We start from the raw sequence: 24,730 nt of genomic DNA, 5'->3' as shown, positions 1-24,730 counted from the left end.
TCCATTAAATAGTGGAGAAGTACTGTTATTTTTGAGGTTTCTAATGTGATGTCGTAAATAATTACATGCGGGTAGATTATATTTATTTGTATACCCCGAACATTTATATAAATTAATATCGGGTAGTTTTGTGTTGTTTACATCTCCGGTGACATTTTGCTGGGACGTCAGTCTTCCGCGACCACGGCCAGTGCAACCTGGCCGAAACGTTGGGAAAAAAGGTAAAAATAATGTTAATTAATCGCTTTCGACCTGTATGTGACTTTAAATATGTGTACAAAGCGCGAGAACTTAGTGTTATCTTGATAAGGGATAGGGATAGCGATAGGGATAGCGATAGGGATAGCGATAGCCATAGCGTTAGCGATAGCGATAACGATAGGGATAGAGATAGGGATACGGATACGGATACGGATACGGAAACGGATACGGATACGGATAATATGGGTATCGTTAGAGGGATACGGATAATCGGTCGGCGGTCTCTTACAATCAAAGTGCTCTAAGACGATCGTTGTTTGCTTGCTTGAAGATTACGTTTGCGATAAGTATAAGCAAAATGTAAAAAATTGTAAGGGATAATAGAAAAAAGTACTTTTTACCCACCGATCATATAGTGTCGAAATACGGGCTATGTGGGATGTTTATAAAGGTTTCCCCAGCGTATATAGAATTACCTACGCTGTGGTCGATGTGTAATATTTCTACAATCATTGTAAGCAAAAGTATTATGTGCAATCGAAATAATCGCAGATAAATATACCAGAGAAACCTAAGGATCCAAATGAAAATCTTAATGAATACTTTTATTACGCGGGCGAAGCCGCGGGTAAAAGCTAGTAGTGAATAAATATGAAATTTGTTTCCCCCTTAAAAAACGAATAATTAAGAACAAGGTAGAGCAAACGTGGATTACAGCCGAAGTGAAACAGTACAAATCATTATTATTTGATATCATAGCATTAAGAAATAGGCAGCCCAATGGTGAGCTTCTTGATGGCATTATATCGAACATGCAACTACACTATAGGTAGTAGTTTAATGAAAAACTGCAAATCAAGTCACTACAATAAAATAATCAAATCAAGTGATAATGTATCGAAAGCCTTGTGGTCAGTAATAAACAAGGAACGCGGTAAAAATAACAGCCCCGTGTTGGATGTCGCTGATGTTATTTTAGATGATAACGGGGTAGCATTTCCTAGCAAAAAACACGCCATGAATGCGATTAACTGTAGGTTTCTGAGTGCTGCAATGGCGTGCGGGGCTCCGCGTGCGGATGTTGCTCGTGCGATACGCGAATAGAGATGGGTCGTGGGTAAATACCCAATCTACCCACCCAGGTATTTACCCGGTAAATACCTATCTACCCGGTATTTACCCGTATCTACCCAAATTGACGGGTAGATTCATTTCATGTTGGACATGCTGATTTGTGTTAAAATGGAGATAAATACTAAGTTAGTGGTTGTAATTTTTACACACAATTTAAAACAAAACTGTTCAGTCAAATTAGTCAAATAAACAATTAAGTTTACAGAAGTTTTAATGTATATTTTTAAAAATAATTAAAAAAATATGTTTTATGTGTGCTTTTTAGATTGTATTAATTAGTCGTATTTATACGATAAAGATAAAGTTCCTAATACTGGTTGCAGGGGGTTATGGTGGGGTTAGGGGGGGGGGGGGGGGGGGGGGTAAAATCTATTTTTTTCATATTTCATGGAAACTATCATTAATATCGAAAAGTATTGTATGTACGAACTAAAGTAGACACAATTTCCTACAAAAAAGTTTATATGCATTTTTGTCATAAAACATACTATGTATGAGTTATGAGCTTGAAAAAGATTTTTTTTAAATATTTTTATTCATATATTTTTATTTACAGTTTTAATTTATCAAACTTATAATTTATATTAAAAGCATTTGAAATTATTTCCGTATGTCAGAGAATGATATTATACGATTTTTATAGTTGGAGTGATACACTAAAATCACATTTTATCTCATAGCAACTTATTCGTTCCCAATTTGAATAAACATTATGTGTACAATTACAAAGACTGACTTAAATTAATCTATTTTAGCCCAAACACCATTTAAAAACGTCAAATTTGGAATAAAAATGAAAATACCCGCGTATTTACCCGCGAGTAGGTAAATATCGGGTATTTACCCGGTAAATACCCACCGTCGGGTATTTATCTGGGTAGTTACCCATCTCTATACGCGAACTGCGTGCTGCTCGGCCTGCTACGAAAGAGACCCTAGTTCTTCAGCCATTTACTGCAGATGAGGTTCATCGTCTTATATCCTCAAAAATACCACCAAAAGCCTCGACTGATGTGTTTGGCATAAGCATGAAGCTTTTACGACTAGCCCCAATACCGCTCGCGTTTGCTATGTCGGAACTCTTCAACCGCTGCATAGAGGAAGGCGTTATGCCCTCCTTGTTAAAAACCAGCAAAGTTGCTCCGATCTTTAAGGGTAAAGGAAAGAGAGCGGACATAGATGGATACCGGCCTATTTCTATCATCCCTGCAGCATCAAAAGTTCTCGAGAGTGGCCTGAGTAGCCGTCTCTCCAACTTCTTGGTCGATACGAGTGCGCTGTCTGAAAGACAATATGCGTACCGCCCTGGACACTCGACGACTTCTCTAACTCGAGAACTAATCCGGCGTATCATGGTCGCCAAGGAGAGTCAACTGCAAGTAGCAATTGTGTGCTGTGACCTCTCCAAGGCCTTCGATGTGGCCGACCATGCTCTACTAGAAGCGAAGCTGCAGCACTACGGCATTAGTGGCTCATCGCTGGCTCTGTTTACTAGCCTACTCAAAGAAAGGTCCCAAATAACAGTTAGTGACGGTGGGAAAATAAGATCGGATCCCTTAGAAGTAACAATGGGTGTCGCGCAAGGCTCGTCCGTATCTAATATTCTCTTTTCCCTACTTCTCAATGACCTACCAGAGTCAATTCATGCAGCCGAAATTCTAATGTACGCTGATGACATAGCTGCTATTGTTACAGCGCCTACTCTTAATGGTATAGAGTGCGAACTGAACACAACAGTAGCACAGCTATCGCGGTGGTTTGTTTGTAACGGGCTTGCCCTGAATTTAAAAAAGACTCACTTCTTGCACTTCAATTTGACTGGCAGAATTATGAGGCCACTTAGAGTCCAGATTGATGTAAATATACTCCAACAAACAACCTGCACCACCTTTCTAGGATTCCAAATTGATCAGGGCTTAAAATGGGACCTGCACGTCGACAGGTTATGTAGCAAGTTGGGAAGTGCTTGCTTTGCCTTAGCTCGTGTCGCGAAAACAGTAACTCCAGAGGTATCCCGGTCCTGTTATTTTGCCACGGTACACGCGTTGATACAGTATGGCGTGGCGCTTTGGGGGCGCTGTGCACAATGGGAAAGAGTATTTAGAATGCAGAAACGCGCCGTCAGGATCATTGCGCGAGTGCCTACCGATACCCCGGCAAAAGACCTCTTCAAAAAACTCAATATCCTTACACTGCCGGCAATTATTATCATGCAAGTAGCTATATACGTAAGAGGAAACTTAGACTCTTTTAAAACTAAAGGGTCAGGTTCTAGTTATAATACACGTAACGCCACAAAACTTGTAGGTATTAGTAGGAAATTAAAAAAATCAAATAAACTGACGCATATAATGGGACCTACCGTATACAATAGCCTCCCAACAAATATAACAGAAGCGCCAAGTTTGTGCAACTTTAAGTACCGATTAAAAAAGTGGCTTGTCGAACACCCGCTCTACACCTACGGGGAATTCCTGGTGCTTACAAAGTCAGTGTCTGTTTAATGTGGCATGTAAAAAATGTAAAAAAAATCTAATTAATAACTTAATGAATATATGTTGTACTTAATTAACTAACTTTATTTAAACTAGGTACATGGAACTGTAAGTTTTGTTTCTAATTTTAAGTTTATATTATAATGTTGACATGTAAATTGGCTTTATGAATAAATAAGTATGAAGTATGTATTGAACCGCGAGCGTAGCGAGTGGAATCTTGAGCGTTGCGAGGGTTTCAAGGCACGAAGGTTTTTCAAGGTTTTAGGAACAACTTTGCCCCCTTGTAAAACAAATAACTATTTTACGTTGGTACATAAAGTTGTTATTGAGTAGTATTACTACTGGGAAAATACTTGCCTTGGAAATATTGCCGGTAACAACACAGCAGCGTACCGAATACGTCTACTTGTCTCCTTAATCGTAGCGTAGCTCATAACTCCAACATATCTACAATTCATCTCTGTATATTATTTATCTGCGCACAACATGGTACAATATTAATATCCTCGTCCGGAATTCGAAGCAATTGGACCACAAAACCCATAACGAACGGAACGAACAGTATATTGCTGTTTAATATTCTCTCTACTGTACAAATTTATCCATATGAATACACGGTGAATAACCTAACCACAAAATTGAAATTTTGAAAAAACCCCCGACCGCGACCACTATTAGTAAGTGCGATAGGGACGGCCAGATGTTTTATCATTTATCGCGCGACCATGCTTCCCATGCAGATGTAAAAAAATGCATGTACCTAATATTTTGTTCTTGTAAATAACCGTTCCGTGGCACTGGTGGCCTAGCGGTAAGAGCGTGCGACTTTCAATCCGGAGGTCGCGGGTTCGAAACCCGGCTCGTACCAATGAGTTTTTCGGAACTTATGTGCGAAATGTCATTTGATATTTGCCAGTCGCTTTTCGGTAAAGGAAAACATCGTGAGGAAACCGGACTAATTCCAAGGCCTAGTTATCCTTTGGGTTGGAAGGTCAGATGGCAGTCGCTTTCGTAAAACTAGTGCCTACGCCAAATCTTGGGATTAGTTGTCACTGCGGACCCCAGGCTCCCATGAGCCGCGGCAAATGCCGGGATAACGCAAGGAGGATGATGATGGTTCCGTGGCGCTGTTCTCTCTCCCCATACAATTAACGTTATTTCTGTGACGTTTACACTATCAAGTAACATATTGGAAAACGTCAAAAAACTCATAATAGAGGCTTTGATCCGATATGAACTTCGTGATTCATGAACAAAGTTCTCTACGAAGCATTAAAACGGGCAAAAATAAGAAAAGTGTCTGTGTTCCTGTCGGTGAATAAGGGCCCGCGCACACGGATGCAACAGTTGCACGGCGACATTTTTTGTCTCTGTCGTCACTCCTTAGACGCACGACAGAGACAAAAAATGTCGCCGTGCAACCTGTTGCATCCGTGTGCGCGGAGCGTAAGAAAGATAGGAGCTCAACGGGGGTGCGGTGTACTGGTGACGGAAGGATCTACGGAACTAATTTGTTCCGTCTGTTGTCTTCTGATTCGTCGGAACCCGAACCCTCCTTGGAACTTGTACACTCCTTCTTGCTTGTACCTACTCAACACAGCAAAAAGGAGTGTACAAGTTTCTAACGGGTTGGCAACGCGCATGTGACACTTCTTGAGTTGCAGGCGTCCATAGGTTACGGTGACCGCTTTCCATCAGGTGGACCGTATGCTTGCTTGCCACCGACGTAGTATATAAAAAAAAGTACCAAACCCCTCAAAAGGGCACAAGTCCCACATAAACTTATTCGCTTATCTTTTGAAAAAAAAAACATGGTTCAGAAACAAATTGCCAACGAAAAAATTAAAATTTTGAAAAAACCCCCGACCCCGACATAGTGGACCGATTTTCATGAAACATGGCTAAGAACACTCCCGACTAACTCAGCTTTCAGACAAAAAAAACTAAATCTAAATCTGTTCATCCGTTCGGGAGCTACGATGCCACAGACAGACAAACAGACAGACAGACAGACAGACTGACAGACAGACAGACAGACACGTCAAACTTATAACACCCCTTCGTTTTTGCGTCGGGGGTTAATAAAAGTTAACTCCAACTGTATAAACAGCGCAGTCTACAAGTTTTTCCATTAATATAACTTTTTTCGTGGTCCACTGGATTTGTATGAATTTGGAAGTATTTTTGGGTAGGTAAACACGAAGCGGAATGGTTGGAACAATATTTACAATACGCGATAAAACAAGTAATTGTTAGGTACAGATGTAGTCCGAAAAGGCTTTCCTTCGGAAACGTTCGTATTTATCATGCTAGTTCAGTCAGTCTCCTGAGTCAGTGTACTGAGACTGACTGAAATAGCATGACACGTTCGTACGTTTCCGTAACAATACGAAGGCAAGTCTTTCCGCACTCCATCTGTAGTCCGTGAAAAATATAATGCCGATGAATACTTGACCGGTTAATTAATAAAATAATTAATTAATGTATATACAGCGCGTAAACCTAATAAGGGCGATAAATGAAACCAGGCATATAATTCAATATTGTTATCATTAATTAAGAGGTGTTTTTGAGTTACTTTTAATTTTCACCCCATAATGAATTTTTGAAAAATTTCCCAGCAGCAATGTACTGTAAACGTGGTTGCGATGACAATCAATGACAACTGTCAACGAGCGGTTAACGCGAGTGTGTTTGCATTACGTTGCGGGTCGAATTATTTTGTATGGATAAAAAAAATATTTCAATTTTAAGTAAAAGTTATCTAATTCCATTTTTTATGTCCTATACTCACCACCGTTAAGAGGTTCGCCCGTATTAGGTTTACACCCTGTATTGTATATAATATAATAGAGAAGATGGCTTTACTTTACCACCGGCTTGGGATCCAGTAGTACATCTGATAATGGAACAAGCACGACGAAGGCTGTGAGGCATTTGTGTTCTATGGTGTTGGACATTTGCAGTTTGTTTTTTGTCAATTTTGTGTAGATTAATTGCACGCGCACGCACACAGGGCCTCTCTGTGGGTTCCACCCCCGTCAGCGCGACGGCGATAAAGACCTAAAAATCTCAAATTTGAATTCGTGCTTCGGTATCGTATCCTCTTAATTATTTTTTGAATATTGTATAACTAGCTTTATTAATAGTGTGTGAACCTGCCTTAAAAATCTATATTATTTGTGGTCATGGTTCGTTGATATTTCTTGTATGTAAATAAATAATAAATAAATAAATAAATAAATAAATATTGGGGACACCTTACACAGATCATGTGGGTAGCTTTTGCACATTGTAATTTTTTCCTCAGTCACCCGTTGACCACGAACGCTGTAAAGAGTTCGAAACGTCGGGATGAATTTTAAATTCATTATACGCGAATTAATCCGTTTCCATAGTTTTAATTCATGAGTAACTATCGCGGTAACCGAAGACGATATTATATATAATATAAATTTATGAATTTATGCTCGGCCTAGCCCACGACGACGCTTAACAGCGGAGCAAGTGGCACCTCAAGATTAAGCAAGCCGACCCCGAGTAGCGGGAAGTGGCGAGGAGAAAGGACTGGAGAAGAAGAATATACAGTCGGTTCATCTTTACTTGTCCTATCATGTAAACAAACGAAACGTCAAATATGATCGATGATTAATATCGATCGTTCCTAACGATAAGTTGTCATCCCAACATTACGACTCATAGACAATCTAGACTTCGTAATGTCAGGACTTTTTGATGTCACCCGTTCGTAATTATAACTATTGATGAAAATCGTTTTAGAAATGATATTTTTCAGTGGTTTTCTGATTGATTTCAATACTTTGCGAGTTTATTTAGGTGTATAATAACATTTTTAGTAATGGTTAATGTGCAATTCCAGAGAAAAGTGAGATAATGTTTTCCAGCAGTGTTTGTTTACATGATTGGACAAGTAAGGTTGAACTGAGTGTACATTTATAAATTGTTCTGTACTTATAATTAACATATTGTAAGCCTGACCTGTAATTGATATTATAAATGAAATGAGTATGAGTAGGTATCAAAATTCGATGGAAAAACATGACACCCCCATATTGAGCGGTATTGCAGAGCATAGGGGAAGGTTGCTATCATTGGACCACTTAACTTCACTGCTCTATAATTCATAGATTTTATGTCAAAAAATAAAACTTGTTTGAGAAGTTTTAATTCTTGACATCTATTTATAAATTACCTCATTCACAATAAAAAAATAATAATAAATTTAGAGAAAATTCGTGAAAAGGTTTTCATAAGCTGTTGCCTTCTTTGGACCAGAGTCGCCTTCATTGGACCACAAAGTCGCCACCAATGAACTTAAGAAATTTAGACCAACCATTGGTTCCACAAGTTTCCTTGATTGGAACTTAAGAAATTTAGACCAACCATTGGTCTAAATTTCTTAAGTTCCAATCAAGGAAACTTATGGAAATCGACAAAAAATATTATTTTAATGAAATATTTTTTATACAAATTTTATAATAAATATATATATATATATATTCTTTTCATATGTACTAGTTTTTTCTTACATATTGTCTATTTGCGCACGGGTGAATAATACTAAAAAAAAAGTTGCCATGAGTGGACCGGTCCAATGATAGAACCCACAGGTGGTCCATTGATAGCAACTAGGTATCAAATCACAAATAAAAATATTAAAAAACTAGCTTTTACCCGCAGCTTCGCCCGCGTAATAAAAGTATTCTTATTGAAACGTTTACAAAAAATAAGATTTTCATTTGGATCCGTAGGTTTCTTTGTAGGTACATCTGTCCGCGATTATTTCGATTAAGGTAAAGCGGGCCAATTCTCGACTGGGGGGCCATTGTAACTGATCTATTTGCTGTACGGTCAGCCAAGAAAGTGGTTTCCCACTTTTCGACTCTATTGATCGAAAAGTGGTAAACCACTTTTTTGGCTGACTGTACCTTACACATATTACTATTGTTTTAAAAGAAATTCTTGCAATGATTGTAGAATTGTTACACAGCGACCACAGCGTAGGTAGTAGGTACGAATATGTATGTATTTTACCTATATAAATATTTATACTGGGGAAACTTCATACAACCCACATAGCCAGTATCTCGACGCTATGGTCGGTAGGGTAAAAAGTACTTCCTTGCATTATCGCTTACAATTTTTTCCATTTTGCTTATACTTATTGCAAACGTAAACATATAAAAGGCAAGCAAACAACGATCTTCTTACAGCACATTGAATGTAATAGTTATTACGGATGCAGGATACTCGCCGATGCCTACTTACTAATCCCTTCCCACTGAGCCACCTGCATTTTACACTGCCTAGATATCGATTGCCGACCGATTATTCCGACCCCAATCCCTATTCTTATCCCCGTCCCTATCTCTATCCTTGTCCCCGTCCCCGTCCCTGTCCCCGTCCCGTCCCGTGCCTGTCCCTCCCCTATCCCTATCCCCGTCCCCTATTCCTATCCCTATTTCTATCCCTAACCCTATCCCTATCCCTATTATCCCTATCCCTATTATCCCTATCCCTATCCCTAACCCTATCCCGTTCCTGTCCCTGTCCCTGTCCTTGCCCCTGTCAAATTATCATGCTAGGAGGTGAACTTTGAAAAATCCTTTCTTAGTGCTCCTCTAAGGAACTTCCGTGTCAATTTGAAATCTCTTGAACCAGAAGTAAAGATGAAAACTAAAGCTATACTTATGGCTATTTTGGATATTTTAACCCCATTGCACAACAACAGGGGAGAAAATATCTTTTCCACGTCATTAGATTTTAAAATCGTTGTATTTATCGTGATCAGCGACCTGATAAACCATAAAAACGATACCCATATTGTGTTTTTGACTTTACCCCCTTTGCACCTCTTTAGGGGTCAAATTTTCAAAAAACCTGAAACATGTATTTAGTCATATGTCTTTAGGAATCCTCCTGTGAAGTTTCGAATAAAATAGTCAAACTAATCTTGTTTCCCCATACAAACTTTGAACCCCCATTTCACCCTTTTAAGAGGAGAATTTTGAAAAATCCTTTCTTAGTGCTCCTCTACACCATATAAGGAACCTATGTGCCAAATTTGAAATCTCTAGGACCAGCGGTTTCGGCTGTGTGTTGATATATTATGTCAGTTAGTCAGTCAGTCAGTTTCTTCTTTTATATATTTTTCGATATTTAAACCCCATTGCACTACAACAGGGGAGAAGGTATTTCACTTCCACCTCGTTAGATTTTAAAAACGTTGTATTTATCGTGATCAGCGACCCAATAAACCGTAAAAACGATACCCATATTACTTTTTTGACTTTATCACCCCCTTTTCACCCTTTTAGGGGTTAAATTTTCAAAAAACCTGAAACACGTCTTTAGTCATATGTTTTTAGGATCCCTCCTGTGAAGTTTCGAATAAAACAGTGAAACTAACATTGTTTCCCCATACAAACTTTGATCCCCCATTTGACCCCCTTAGGAGGCGAGTTTTGAAAAACCCTTTCTTAGTGCTCCTCTACACTATATAAGGAACCTACGTGCCAAATTTGACATCTCTAGGACCAGCGGTTTCGGCTGTGCGTTGATATGTCAGTCAGTCAGTCAATATCTTCTTTTATATATTTTTTTGATATTTAAACCCCATTGCACCACAACAGGGGAGAAGGTATTTCACTTCCGCCTCGTTAGATTTTAAAAACGTTGTATTTATCGTGATCAGCGACCCGATAAACCATAAAAACGATACCCATATTGATTTTTTCACTTTATCACCCCCTTTTCACCATTTTAGGGGTTAAATTTTCAAAAAACCTGAAACACGTATTCAGTCATATGTCTTAAGGAATCTTCCTGTGAAGTTTCGAATAAAATAGGCAAACTAATCTTGTTTCCCCATACAAACTTTGAACCCCCATTTGACCCCCTTAGGAGGTGAATTTTGAAAATTCCTTTCTTAGTGCTCCTCTACACTATATAAGGAACCTACGTGCCAAATTTGAAATCTCTAGGACCAGCGGTTTCGGCTGTGCGTTGATATGTCAGTCAGTCAGTCAGTCAGCTTCTTCTTTTATATATTTAGATAGAGAAAACAAATGCCTGGAAACTCATGTTTTAAATTTGCTCATTAATCAATATTTAAGCATTATACGTCAATACGCAAATTCAATTGACAATGTATTTATACTTTCGTGATTTTATTCCTTCGCGTAATTTTAACTTCAACAGCGCTCGAAACACACTTGGACGCGTCACTCTTTTCCAGGAAGCGAGGCGCGACTGAGGTTACGGGGTGGCCCAAGGTGAGGCCTAAGGTCACCTTGTACCTTACTGGATTCCATCTAGCACGATTAGATTTTGAAATATTGAAGTGGTCCAATCAAAGCGCTGGTCCAATGATCGCAACCTTCCCCTATACTTATAGTGGTTCGTTTAATATTTGGTAATTTAATTTGATCGACGAAAAATCACGTAATACATTTTCATATTTCGATGTAGGATTTCTTTAGATTACCTAATTTATATGTGTAGGTACGTTGAATAGAAATGATCAAAACAGAGATTTGATCAAATCTCTAAGATTAAACTTTCATATTGCAAATGTATTCTTGAATAAGAACACTCCCGACTAACTCAGCTTTCAGACAAAAAAAACTAAATCTAAATCGGTTCATCCGTTCGGGAGCTACGATGCCACAGACAGACACACACACAGACAGACAGACAGACAGACACACACACAGACAGACACGTCAAACTTATAACACCCCGTCGTTTTTGCGTCGGGGGTTAAAAATAAAATCAAATGTAAAGTCATCACCCGAATAAAATGTAATAAAATTGCACTTACTAAAGTATGTCGCTCTTGCATAGGTCTGTTTAGCCACCGAAAGCGATGTCTCTCGGACATTGCACCATAAATCGTCATTGCACTTCATATACAATAATATTTTATTTATACAATAATATTTTATTTTAAAATACAATAAACAAATACTTCTGTACAATTCGGCCACATTTAGGTTACAATTCAGCTGTGAAATTCCTATCTGAATTCAGGAACGTCGCGATAGTTCCGTTACTGTGGGCGAGCCTGGTCTCTTATCAGATCTGTTGTCATTTTATCCGATGGACACCAGCAGCCACCGCACCAGCCTGCAGCTATTGTAACACCAGAATTTTCAGTGTATTTATTTTCATATCTAAGGGACGGATTCTGAGTTCGCTATTTGAAATTGTTCTGAAGTGTTTTGATAAAGGAAAGGCGGAAAGTCGGCGGAAAATCGGCGAAAAATCGGCGGAAAGTCGCCAGTCTGTCGATGTTTTACAGGTTCCACATCGGGGAGTGAGGTCAAGAGCTACACGAGATTATTCCACCGTCCTCATTCTACGATCGGACTCTGAGACGCACGGCCGGTTTCCATCCTTACTTGGTAGACATTCCGCAAATTCGCACGAAGCGCTTTACTTCCTCTTTTCTTATGCGCACTGCCAAGGAGTGGAATTCCTTGCCGGCGAATATTTCCGAGCTCATATAACCCGGCAACCTTAAAATCTAGGGTGAACATGCATTTTCTGGGCGAGCTCACTTCATCATAGGCCACGTCTTTGCCTTTGGCTAGTCTGTGACCAAGAGTCAGCCAGTGGCAGAGTATTAAAAAAAAACCGGCCAAGAGCGTGTCGGGCCACGCTCAGTGTAGGGTTCCGTAGTTTTCCGTATTTTACTCAAAAACTACTGAACCTATCAAGTTCAAAACAATTTTCCTAGAAAGTTTTTATAATGTTCTACTTTTTTGATTTTTTTCATATTTTTTAAACTTATGGTTCAAAAGTTAGAGGGGGGGGACGCACTTTTTTTTCCTTGAGGAGCGATTATTTCCGAAAATATTAATATTATCAAAAAACGATCTTAGTAAACCCTTATTCATTTTTAAATACCTATCCAACAATATATCACACTAAATTTATTTTTAACAAGCAGAAACGTCTGCTAACGATTCTAAACATTTTTATATTAAAGGAAAAAAATTCCTTTAATATAAAAATGTTTAGAATCGTTAGCAGACGTTTCTGCTTGTTAAAAATAAATTTAGTATGGGTTAGCACATTGTTACTGGTGAATTCTCAATATAACTTGAGACTCCAGTGCCGTTACAAGATGTAATAGTCTGTCGGTAGATGGCGCTAGACGTCACCCCAAGACGTGTGTACATAAGGAAAGGCATGGAAAGATTTGCGATGTCTGGCGCGGCTTCCGTAGCTCAATTGGTTAAGAGCCTTGCACGGATTGCAAATGATGCGGGTTCAAGTCCCGCCGGAAGCGTAAATTTTTCCATTTTTTCCTTTAATATAAAAATATATCACACGTTGGGGTTGGAATGAAAAAAAAATATCAGCCCCCACTTTACATGTAGGGGGGGTACCCTAATAAAACATTTTTTACCATTTTTTATTTTTGCACTTTGTTGGCGTGATTGATATACATATTGGTACCAAATTTCAGTATTCTAGTGCTAACGGTTACTGAGATTATCCGCGGACGGACGGACGGACAGACAGACATGGCGAAACTATAAGGGTTCCTAGTTGACTACGGAACCCTAAAAAGTACAGTGACAACTGTCTTGAAGGCGTGCACCTCATGATCATTTTCGCGAAACGATCTTCAACACCCTCATTATCTTCACATTTAACAAAAGAACAGAAGATCCTTTATTTAGTTGTTAGATCTGTCTAAGTGACAGCCTTGTGGATCGTGCTAAATATAGACACAGACGTAAGGAAAAATGACAGTGGGATGCTTGCAGTAAGCTTTTTTCATGAAAGAACTAAATATAAGAAATATTTACAAACATCTTCTTCAGAAGCAATGTAAATAAAGTTATTGCTTCAGTTTATTTTAGATCCCTAGAAAATGTTACCGAAAGCAAATTATACTCCGTCGAGACCACCACTTATTTTGTAGCAATGATATCTGCAGAAATTATATTTGCAGTCTGATTACTACGACGACTGTGTATTTTCAATTACATGTGATAGGTTCTGGCAATAAGATGCAGGCAAAGACGTATTTTCGTAGAAAAGTCTATTTCTGCAATTCAATTAAGACGTAGCGTTAGGAGTAAATCTATATAAGCTACTTGTTTTATGTATGGACGGTGGAGTTCGTGAATGAATACCTTCTTGTTTACTCTTTTGACTGTTAGAAAAGAAGGCCTGTAGCCAATATTACAATCGATCTGCCGGTCGTCGTGGCGAACAATACACAACCTGAGAGCGATTCAACGATTGTACTTTTGTTTTGGCTGCGGGTACTGATGAGAAACTTACATTTTACCCACGTGGAACATTGGCTTGCAAGATGTTAATTAACTCGATTCTATGTACAAGGACACCTACTTATATGGCAGACAAAATTAATGTTATGAATAGGTTGAAGTATATAAAGTAACAAGATGTAACTATGGCATTGAGTGACAGGTAAAGGTTGATTCAGCCATTCACATAATGGCCTACAAATAAAATATCGAATGTCTACTGATTTCGGTAGGAGTTATTATTAATATCTGTTTAATAAGTAAATAATAATCAATTTCGATACAAGAGCGGAAAAGAGGAAAATCGAAACGAGTGGCGGTAAACTAAAACATGACTAAAGGGAGTGTTTTAAATCGACACGAGTTACGTATTTCCAAAACACTACTACATCACTTACAACATTTCTTGAGCTAGCTCATCCATTTGCTTGGTTTTGTGTAAAAATATCCTTTCTTTATTTATTTAATGTAAAAATTCACTATTTTGTCTTAAAAATGACCAAGAGCGACCTATTATTATTTCCAATTTCTATTACATGCAGCCATTTGCGAGAGGACGCCAGGAGCATAACGTAAGTTTTAAATATCTCTGACTTTTACAACCAAAAGGTGCACTGTTGGTTGACTGCTGTTGATCGATTTTAAAATGAAGCTATTATGGAAATAGCGTCTTACTGAAAACCGACACAGTGTGACTAAGTACTCTTTTGATCTAAATTCAATTTGATACTTTTTTGGACGTCAACTATAGTTACATACAATAGCACAACTTGCGTTCTCGCGTGCAAGTCAAACGCGACTTCAAGCACAGAATACGTATTAGTTGCTTCAAGTATGGACTCGCAGGCGAGAGCGCAAGATGTGATAGACCTCATGAAGATTTTACCTAACGCACTAGTCACTGATGCTCATAATATTTTCCGTTCAGGTCACATAACTACGTGTGTCTCTCACCGCCCTCTCGTAAATGTATGAATGTAAACACTTTATGTACTAGTTATATTATTTATTTTTAACAACAATACATATTATATAAAATATAAAACTTAATAATAACCAAAAACTTAAAAATAAATATACAAAACTAAAATATAACTAATTAAACATATGTCGAACCTGTAATTTAATCGCGTAGTCATAAATAAAATGTACATAAAATTCACAAATAAATCTGAGCAAAAATTCGATAACCGTAAGAATTCAAGATACATTTGTTCAATATTATTTAACTAACTTAAATACTAACACAGACTTCAATATATAATTCTATAACACATCATCTTAAATTAACATACATATACTTTATGATCAAACACCAATACACAAAAAAAAAACACAACAACAATCAGTCAAACAACCCCCCACGAGTCATTCCAGGTGCAAAGGTTCCCAAGACGCTAGCTGCATTTCCGCGCTGGACCGCGATCGATAACCTCTGCACCAGGAATGACCCGGAGCGGGGATCGAGCCCCCTCTCCCTCAGGCGACTCCCGAGCTCCAAAAAGAAGGCCCGAGCCTCCGAGCACCAACACCCAGTGGTCTCCACCGCGAGCGGAACAAACAAGTAACCCCCCAAGCACGAATATTTTTCGCGTATTACTACTAAATATCTGGGTGACCGAGCTTCGCTCGGTTCTATTTTATTATATCACGTCTTTATATAAAAAAAAAACTGTTGTAAAAAAAATAAAAACAAAAACTTAATTTCTGGCCGAAATTCGAAACCCTGACACATGCGATCTGTCTGTGAACATTATTAGATCGACCTCATCGCTGAGCTAAGCGCAGCTATATGGTCGTTAATTTCGCCGCCCGAGAATTCTCTCTTAACAATACAACTACTCCACACGAGATGGCGATAAGGCTACGCTAGATCGATTTTTCACCCCCAAAAACCCCCACATAACAAATTTCAGCGAAATCGTTAGAGCGGTTTCCGCGAACGTCTATATAAATAAATAAAGGAATATACAAGAATTGCTCGTTTTTACTTGTTCATAGTTCTAAATTAACAGTACTTGCTAGTACGGATTACAGTTAACAGATGGCGGTATGTGCCTATTATTTCCGGATAATTCTAGAATGCGTGCCACTTATAATGTTCGGCACCACAGAGGGGTCCCTAGAAACATGTAACAGTGTCTTTCACCTATGCACATAGGTTGGGGTAAGTTCGGATAATAACTTTATTTCTATGTGGATAAGTTCGGACACCCGTTTTATTTATGCCTCAGCTAATTTAAAGAACTCGAGCAGGGTCATGGGATATCGTTCGCCTGGGAGCAAAGAATGAGGTAGGTATTTATATTGAAACTTGTTGACGAAAGTACTAAAGAACAAATTTAAGTTTTTAGAGCGCCCCTTTCCTCACTCTTTTAGCTAACGAATGATCGCAATTGAAAGAAACAACTATAACTAATTTAATTAATTTATTGTAAGAACAACCTTCACTAAGTTCTTATTTTCTATCACCATCGTACAGTCTAACGGAGGTGGAAGTATTTAATTTAAGTTTTATTACAGGAAATATATATATTTATATCGCTCCACAAAATTATATTGGTCTTATTCCTGGATGGATATCCTTAATTAAAAATGCTATGTTATAAATGTAAAATATCCTAGGTATTAATCCGTTTCACAAACTTGGGCGGTTTCTCTCACGAGTAGTTTTGGCAGCAAACTGCTAACTCCAGTTCAGGACATAATACCAGGATAGTAGCAGGATAGTATGGGGAACATATACCCGGATAAAAACACCCAGAAAGGCTGGGTGTTTTCCTTATTTTCCTCTGGATGTCACCGTCACGTTCTCACGTGGCAGCGATGGGAAGATTGAAGGCGAAATAAACTGGCTGTTTACTTTTCTTTGTAAGGGCGGCTTACATTTTTAGGTTAATCGAGTTTAACGGGCTAGGCCCGGAATGAATAGATTGCCTGGGATATTAACTATCTCAAAATTTCACATGCTGTCAGCTACGATTCACTTCAGGCAATCACAATATTTCAATGGTGGCCCGAGACCTTAGCCACGTATCCAACCAAAGAAAAGGAAATATTAGATTGTGAAAACTTTCACCAAAAATTAAGACAAATAACAACATACACCTCATTTTAAAATTCTAAGTATTTTTGTATGGAAAGAAGAAATTAACTTACATTAAACGAATCTTCAACCCCGTAATGCAAATAGTCACCTTTGCTAATGACCATATCATAGACAAATGAGAACACGACTAACGCCGCAGAAGAAAAACAAAACCAAACTATTAGCTAAATTTTATTGCAAACCAATATCCTAGAATTACTTTACATGTTATAATGTTAATTTATCTTAATGAAAATGAAATCAGATTTTCTCCGACAAGAAAAAAAAACTTTCATTGAACGGGTATTTATGTGACTCAAATCTTCCCCAACCAGTTTATAAACGTCAAACTGTCAGAAGTGACAGAACACATCTAACCCACGCAGGGTCTCCAAAACAAAGTGAATTTATTACGAAAAGTGAGTGAATACTAAACCAAATGAGATTAAAGCTGTGTGGTGGATTACAAGTGAAGTATATCTTAAAGTTGCAGGGCCATATGGCTACGAAATATGTGTAAAATAGCAAAATAGTGCATCAGTTCCGGCATCAGAATTTTACCGGTATGTTTTTATACTTTAAACTCCATTCTAGGGCTCAGTGTTGGGAATTTATACTGCATTACGTTTTCCATTTATCCATCCATAAACAATATGCGTATATAATATGTAAATTAAATACTTCAAACAGAAGTCTGTTTGAAGTATTTAATTTTAAAAATACTACTGAGATAACGGAAGAAGCTTAAAATTCGTAATAATAATTAAAGCACTTAATGAATACGCAAGTTTTGTCATCCGCGAATCATAAGTTAGTCAATGTTTGTTGTTTCGTATCCTTGACCTGTGTCGCCATCTAGTTTGATAATAAATAGTACCTACATCGATCGAAAGAATTCTCAGTCTTAACAATACAACTACTCCACACGAGATGGCGCGCTTCCGCCACAAAAAATGTCATTCAAAAAATTGTGTAATTTTCTATTCGTGGTAAGTATTTTTTTCAGTAATATGAAATGACTTGAAAAAATTATTACACCTCGCCCGCGATTCATAAGTTACTCAATGTTTGTTGCTTCGTATACGGGGCCTTGACCTGTGTCGCCATCTAGTTTTTGCAATAAATAGTACCTACATCGAGCGAAAGAATTCTGTCTTAATAATGCAACTACTCCACACGAGATGGCGCGCGAAGAAAAACTCATGAAAACTCGAAAATTCGCGTTTTCCGGGACCTAAGGACAAGTAAGATCGACTTTTCACCCCCGAAAACCCCCACATAACAAATTTCAGCGAAATCGTTAGAGCGGTTTCCGAGATCGTCGGTGTATATAAATAAATAAATAAATAAATAAATAAATAAATAAATAAATAAATATACAAGAATTGCTCGTTTAAAAGTATAAGATTAAACTAACTAACTTAAAAATAAAATTATAATAAATAAAAATAATACTAAAAGTTAAATAATAGGTACTAAATAGAAGAGAGGGAAAAAAACCATCATAAAAAGAAAACCCCGTCCAAGACGCTGGCCGCATTACCTCTCTGAATTGCCAGAGAAATACGCTGGGAGAGGTAAGCGCCAGCCCTTGTGACGCGTCGCCGGATGCGTCTATCAGCCGTGTCGATAGGACACCCATGAAAGAACACTTTATTGTACATAAGACAAGTTAGGACATAGAAATACAGTATAGTTATGGTGTACAAAGGCGAACTTAAACCTGAATCCTTCCAGTCAACGTAAATTACCCCTTTCGACCGATATCCTTTTCGATATGTCATTTAAAGTGCAGTTAACACCTTGCCACCGTCTAAATAGGAAGAATATATTTGTTACACTGCTTCAGATGCCTAAACATCAAACTGTTCAGAAATATGAGCCCCGCATTACAGGATTTGATCTACTTATTGAATGAAACAATAATGATCACCTGTTATATTATTGGTCTGAAGTATTTCATGACCTGCCGGATTAGACGATCTGACTCCGACATTTTTTCCGTTTTTTCTATAGGCAGAATTAGGTATGTAATATTGACGACGCGACTGGGGGTCGACATCTGTTGACAGGCGGAAATGATAACGGCGGCGATACTGTAATAGATAGGGCGTCTCACAATCCAGAATGACATTGGGTCACACGAAATGGGGTCAATATTTGGCGATAGTAAAGTTTCGTGAGATATCCAGGGTGGCTAGCCGAATGGCACAACCGCTCACGAAACGCTCACGAAACGAAGCGCTAGTAGATATCTATCTCTATCGCGCTTGCGTATTGGCGCGACAGAGCCAGCGGCGTATCGCTTTCGTTTGGCGTCGGAGAAATGCCATTCGGCTACGGGGCCTGGGGTAATTCGAAAGTGCGCTGACGTAAAAATATGCTTGAATGATTTCGCTTGGTCCTCGGTAGGTACAGTTGGTACAGATGTATTGCATAATAGTTTCATAATCATAATCATAATATTATAATATCGTTTATTGCACCATGGTGAAAAGTTGTTACAAAACATGAAGAATCCCATGGATCCCAAATAAACAATTTTCTGGACTTATCCATATTATTAAATAATATGGATAAGTCCAGAAAATCGAAAATTTTTCTCGAAAACCTTAGTCTTTGGCGACCGGTTTGGCGTAGTTGGTACTGGTAGTGACCTTGCCTGCTAAGCCACGGTCCCGGGTTCGAATCCCGGTAAGGGCATTTATTTGTGTGATGAACATAGATATTTCGTCACTACTTTAAAAAAAACTTGTATCTTCGTCTGTCAATGAAAAGAAAATTTTAGTAAGAATGTATGGAATGCATATAGGCTTACTGCGTTTTAACTTTGAGGAGCAGCGTGAGATACGAGATTTTTTCAAAGTAGTGACGATTTGCTCCTGAGTCATGGATGTTTTATATGTATTTATCTATATAAGTATGTATATCGTCGCCTAGCACCCATAGTACAGTCAGCTGCAGAGAAATATATAATTTTCTCTGCAGCTGACTGTACTAGCTTTGCTTAGTTTGGGGCTTGGTTGATCTGTGTAAGGTGTCCCCAATGAAAAAAAAATGTTTTGCTTATTTGGTCAACGTCAGTACTTCTTCTACCTACTGAGACTGACTTATACATATGTATTGGGTTGGCACAAAAGTAATGACACACTCTACAAAACTCTATACATTTCCTTTCTTAAGTTAATTGTTTTCGATAATATTCTAGTATGTTGTAGAACATTCTAGGTACTTCTAATGTGAGGGTATATAAAGCCGCCCTCGTGATTGGTTTAGTTAGATTGAAATAAAATGGACGAGCGACAAGTTCGAACACTTTACTTATACGAGTACTTGTTAGGCCACAGTGCGCGGGCTGCGGCTGACAATATCAACACTGCATTGGGCGCTGGAAGTACATGCCATGCCACGGTGTCCAGATGGTTTGACCGTTTTAAATCAGGAGACAGGAGCCTTGAAAGTCAGTCACGCTCAGGGCGACCACCTGCATTCAATGATGACGATTTACGCCGTGAACTACAGTCGAATCCTGATGCTACTACTCGTGAATTAGCGGAAGCACTTAACTGCAGTCACCACGCTGTGGAATATCATCTGCATAAGCTTGGGAATCGAAAAGTTTTGGCTCGATGGGTACCGCACATCCTTACCGACGCCAGTCGTGCAGTCCGTGTCGCCATCTGTCAATCACTTTTGCTGCGACCCCGACGTAAAGAGTTTTTGACTGATCTGGTTACGGGAGATGAATCATGGATTTATTATGAGAACGATACACGTCGTGCTTTTTGGCTGCCTCGAGAAGAAACGCCACCAACTCAACCGAAGCTGAGTCAAAAGAACCGCTTAAAAGTTTTGCTTTGTTGTTTCTGGGACTCGCAAGGCATGCTGTTTCATGAACTATTACACAATGAAACTGTAAACGCTAACAAATATTCAACACAGCTCACCGAACTATCTTCTGCTATCAATAAAAAACGACGAAAACGAGCCACTGTAATTTTACTACATGATAACGCTCGACCTCATGTCGCATCTACCGTTCGCCAACAGCTGCAGAACTTGGGCTGGGAGACGATACCCCACCCACCTTATTCTCCAGACCTCGCACCATCAGACTTTCATTTGTTTAGAGCCCTGAAACGACATTTGCGGGGTAAACAATTCAATGATTTCCATGATGTACAGGTGGAGTTGAACAACTTTTTCGAGGCACAGCCATCAGATTTCTGGGCGAAAGGCATCCAAACTTTGCCGGATCGTTGGCAAGAAGTCATAGATGCTAATGGTTATTACATTATCGACTAAGCTTTTTGTATTGTAATAATAATAAAAAAATATAAAACGTAAAACCAAGTGTCTCATTACTTTTGTGCCAACCCAATATGTATAGCATGACACATTCGAAAGTTGTGAAAACATTTCGCACTATGCCTGAATCGTGAATTGGATCGTATTTAGGGACTTAAACCAGTATTTTAAAAACCCTTAATATAGCCCTTAATATACCACCACCTTAATATATATCACCTTGAAAATAACATAAGCATAAGGCACTGGTCCCATCGCGAGCTAGTAAGCTATGAGCTATTGGCTATAAAAACGAACAAAAGATAAGCACTCCCGTGCAAATAAAAGAGACACGGCGATTTTGATAGCTCACCGCTGGGCGAGTAGCTATAAACATCGCCGTATCTCTTTTATTTGCACGGGAGTGCTTATCTTTTGTTCGTTTTTATAGCCGATAGCTCATAGCTTACTAGCTCGCGGTGGGACCAGTGCCTAACTATTGAGCTTGATGTGACTGAGTCTTACCCCCTTATTCATAAACTTTCACTAAAGTTATCAAGCCGATAAAGTTTGTTTGTCCCTTTCTATCACACCAGTACGTCGGAAAGGGACAAACGAACTTTATCGGCTTGATAACTTTAGTGTACGTTTATGAATAACGGGGTTAACCTTTAAATAGTTTTAAACTAACTTACTACTAACTTTATTTGTGACCGTGCTCTCGATTTAAAGCTCATAGATTATCTACTTTGCAATGTTTGCTACGTACTTTAATAATTTATTGCTTTGTTTAGGAACTAAATCTCCATGACCGATAGAATTTAGTGTTCTTCTTTCTTGCCTGGATAACATTTTAGCCACGGCTTATATGTAAGAGCTTGAGGTCTGGTTAGCAACTTATTCCGTTTAGCAGACCTTAGTTTTAAGAAAGCTCCTGCCAACAGACCTTTCAAGTAAGGTCCGACCGAGATTCTCGGCCGCGAATAAATTGTCGGCTGAGACTTCATATAATTTATTCGCGGCCGAGAATCTCGGTTGGACCTTACTTTCAAGTTGGAGGGCAATTCAGAGAATCAGATTTCCTTGCGATGTTGTCTGAAAAGCAAGCAAAGTAAGTTTAACAAATTTATAATTGAGTTAGACTTCTAAGTCCAACTCAATTAGACCCAACAGTGTCTTAAATTAGTGCAGTCTATCTACATCTACTCACAAAAAAAACTTTGTGAGAATTTTTTAAAATAATTTAGATACAATAAGAGTTTTGAATGATTCACGGTTATTTTCATTAGACTTATATTGACCTATGCAACTTTAACATCCACCCGCCTTCGTCAGTTTTCCGTGATCATGATGCATGCATGAAATATCGGGAGCTCGACAAAAATCAAAAAGGTAATCACGGTCTATATCCCGGTCAATATAAGTCTAATTTAGATACAGATTTTATCAGGTTTTACTTTGGTCTTTACCATGTGTTATTGACGTTTTACGACGTTTTTTTTTACTCTAGTAACTATTTGGGCGCAGTTCACTTTCACCATATACCTAATGCCTTTTAATGCGACATATCTGCTATCGAGTAACGACTAAAACTCAAGGCAGTCGTAGGCACTGGTCCCACAAAAAGCAAGTAATCGATGAGCTATCGGTGATAAAAATGAACAAAAGATAGTCGCTTCCGTGTAAATAAAAGAGAGAGCGATAGATTTATAGTTCATCGCTCGGCGACGAACAATAACCGAGCGATGAACTCGCTCGCGCTATCATCGCGTCTCTTTTAATTACACGTGACCGACTATCTTTTGTTCGTTTCGCTGGGTGAGACCAGCGGGCCGATTTTTGAAAATTGTCACTGAAAATAATAAGCAAGTCACCGTTTTAAACCGGTATTTTAGTGACAAAATCCCGTATGCGAGATTCAAAAATCGCTCCCCACGCTGTAAATGATGGGGACAAATCCTAGGCCCTAGTTCCTCGCTAGTGACTAATTCATCGGCCAATCTCAAAGTAAAATAAATGTAGTAAAAGTTCCAACGATATGACAACATTGCGGTCACCTATGCAACTGACTAAGTGACCAATCACCGGATTATATCGGAATGTGGTGGAGATGAGAGTTGTGATTCACTGAGGTGGCATGAAAACTGCCACTAAACAGCGATGAGTAATCTGGTGTTCGACTGGTTCAAGACAATGTTGAGAGGGTTATTAAATACTTGCATTTTTAGTGCTTTTTGCATCGAGTATGAATTTATTTGAGTCTAAAGAAAAACTTAATTTGTTGTTAGTTTACTTTTTTTAAGGCTCCGTACCTCGAAAGAAATGGAGCCCTTATAGAATCACTTTGTTGTCCGTCCGTTCGTCCATCCGTTTGTCAAGACCATTTTTCTCAGACACGCTTGGAGGTATCAAGCTGGGATTAATACCAAATACTTAGTGTGTGTGTGGATTGAGTGAGCACCTTCCGAAAATAAAAAAAAATATGCTGATCATTTAGTAAAAGTTCTAAAACAATTGTAAAACGAATCTCTGAATTTGTAAAAAGATAAATCAAAAGATACAGCCATTAACATGTGCTCACTCAGTTCTCACAAACTACCAACGAAAACAGTGAATATATTCATTTAACATATAATATTTATATACTAACATTTAGTAAAAAATAGGCCAACCTACCTCTATAAATATTAGATCACCTAGTGACGTATTAAATTTTTTACAAATAGTTTCTTATGCTCACTCAATCCACACACTTTTGAAAAGCCGAATTTTGATGAAAAACATAAGATTTAGACCGCTATTATATGTGTATAGTTTAGTAAAAGTGAAATGGGAATTTGTAAAATACAAAACGAACCACTAACGTGTTAGGTTTTTTTATAATAAATTTTTGTAAGTGCTCACTCAGTCCACACGTTTTGAGAAAGTTAAAAATGTAAATATCTTACGATTTGTAGCACCTAAGACACTCGAAAGTACTTCAACATTTAGTAAAAATTTTTACTAAATATCCACCATCTAATATTTTATATTCGTTGTCTGGTTTTAAAGATATTCAGACATAACTTTTCTCATACAAATGTATCAAGTAGGGTGACCACACTATGTCGGCTCCTGATTTTCCCCACCTTCCCATTGTCATATTGAGATTGGGGAGTTTCGTTCAATTTTGATAATAGTTCACCGGATTTGTAAGTGGGAGCGAGAAAAGA

At 38.3% G+C, this 24,730-nt stretch overlaps 1 protein-coding gene across 1 annotated transcript in view; it reads left to right on the top strand.

The window, feature by feature from the left end:
- The first annotated feature begins 2,363 nt into the window (after positions 1–2,363).
- The window catches only part of LOC125230338, a 142,238-nt gene continuing 119,871 nt past the window's right edge, over positions 2,364–24,730 (top strand). Inside the window, exons 1-2 of the mRNA XM_048135470.1 lie at positions 2,364–2,868; positions 15,521–15,707. Of these exons, the coding sequence (XP_047991427.1) occupies positions 2,364–2,868; positions 15,521–15,707 (692 nt within the window). The remainder of the gene's footprint in view (positions 2,869–15,520; positions 15,708–24,730) is intronic.

This window comes from Leguminivora glycinivorella, chromosome 10 (assembly GCF_023078275.1).
Source record: "Leguminivora glycinivorella isolate SPB_JAAS2020 chromosome 10, LegGlyc_1.1, whole genome shotgun sequence".
Taxonomy (NCBI): Eukaryota; Metazoa; Arthropoda; class Insecta; order Lepidoptera; family Tortricidae; genus Leguminivora; species Leguminivora glycinivorella.
The sequence above is the reverse complement of the archived record's forward strand: the minus strand, read 5'-3'. Positions and strand labels throughout refer to the sequence as shown.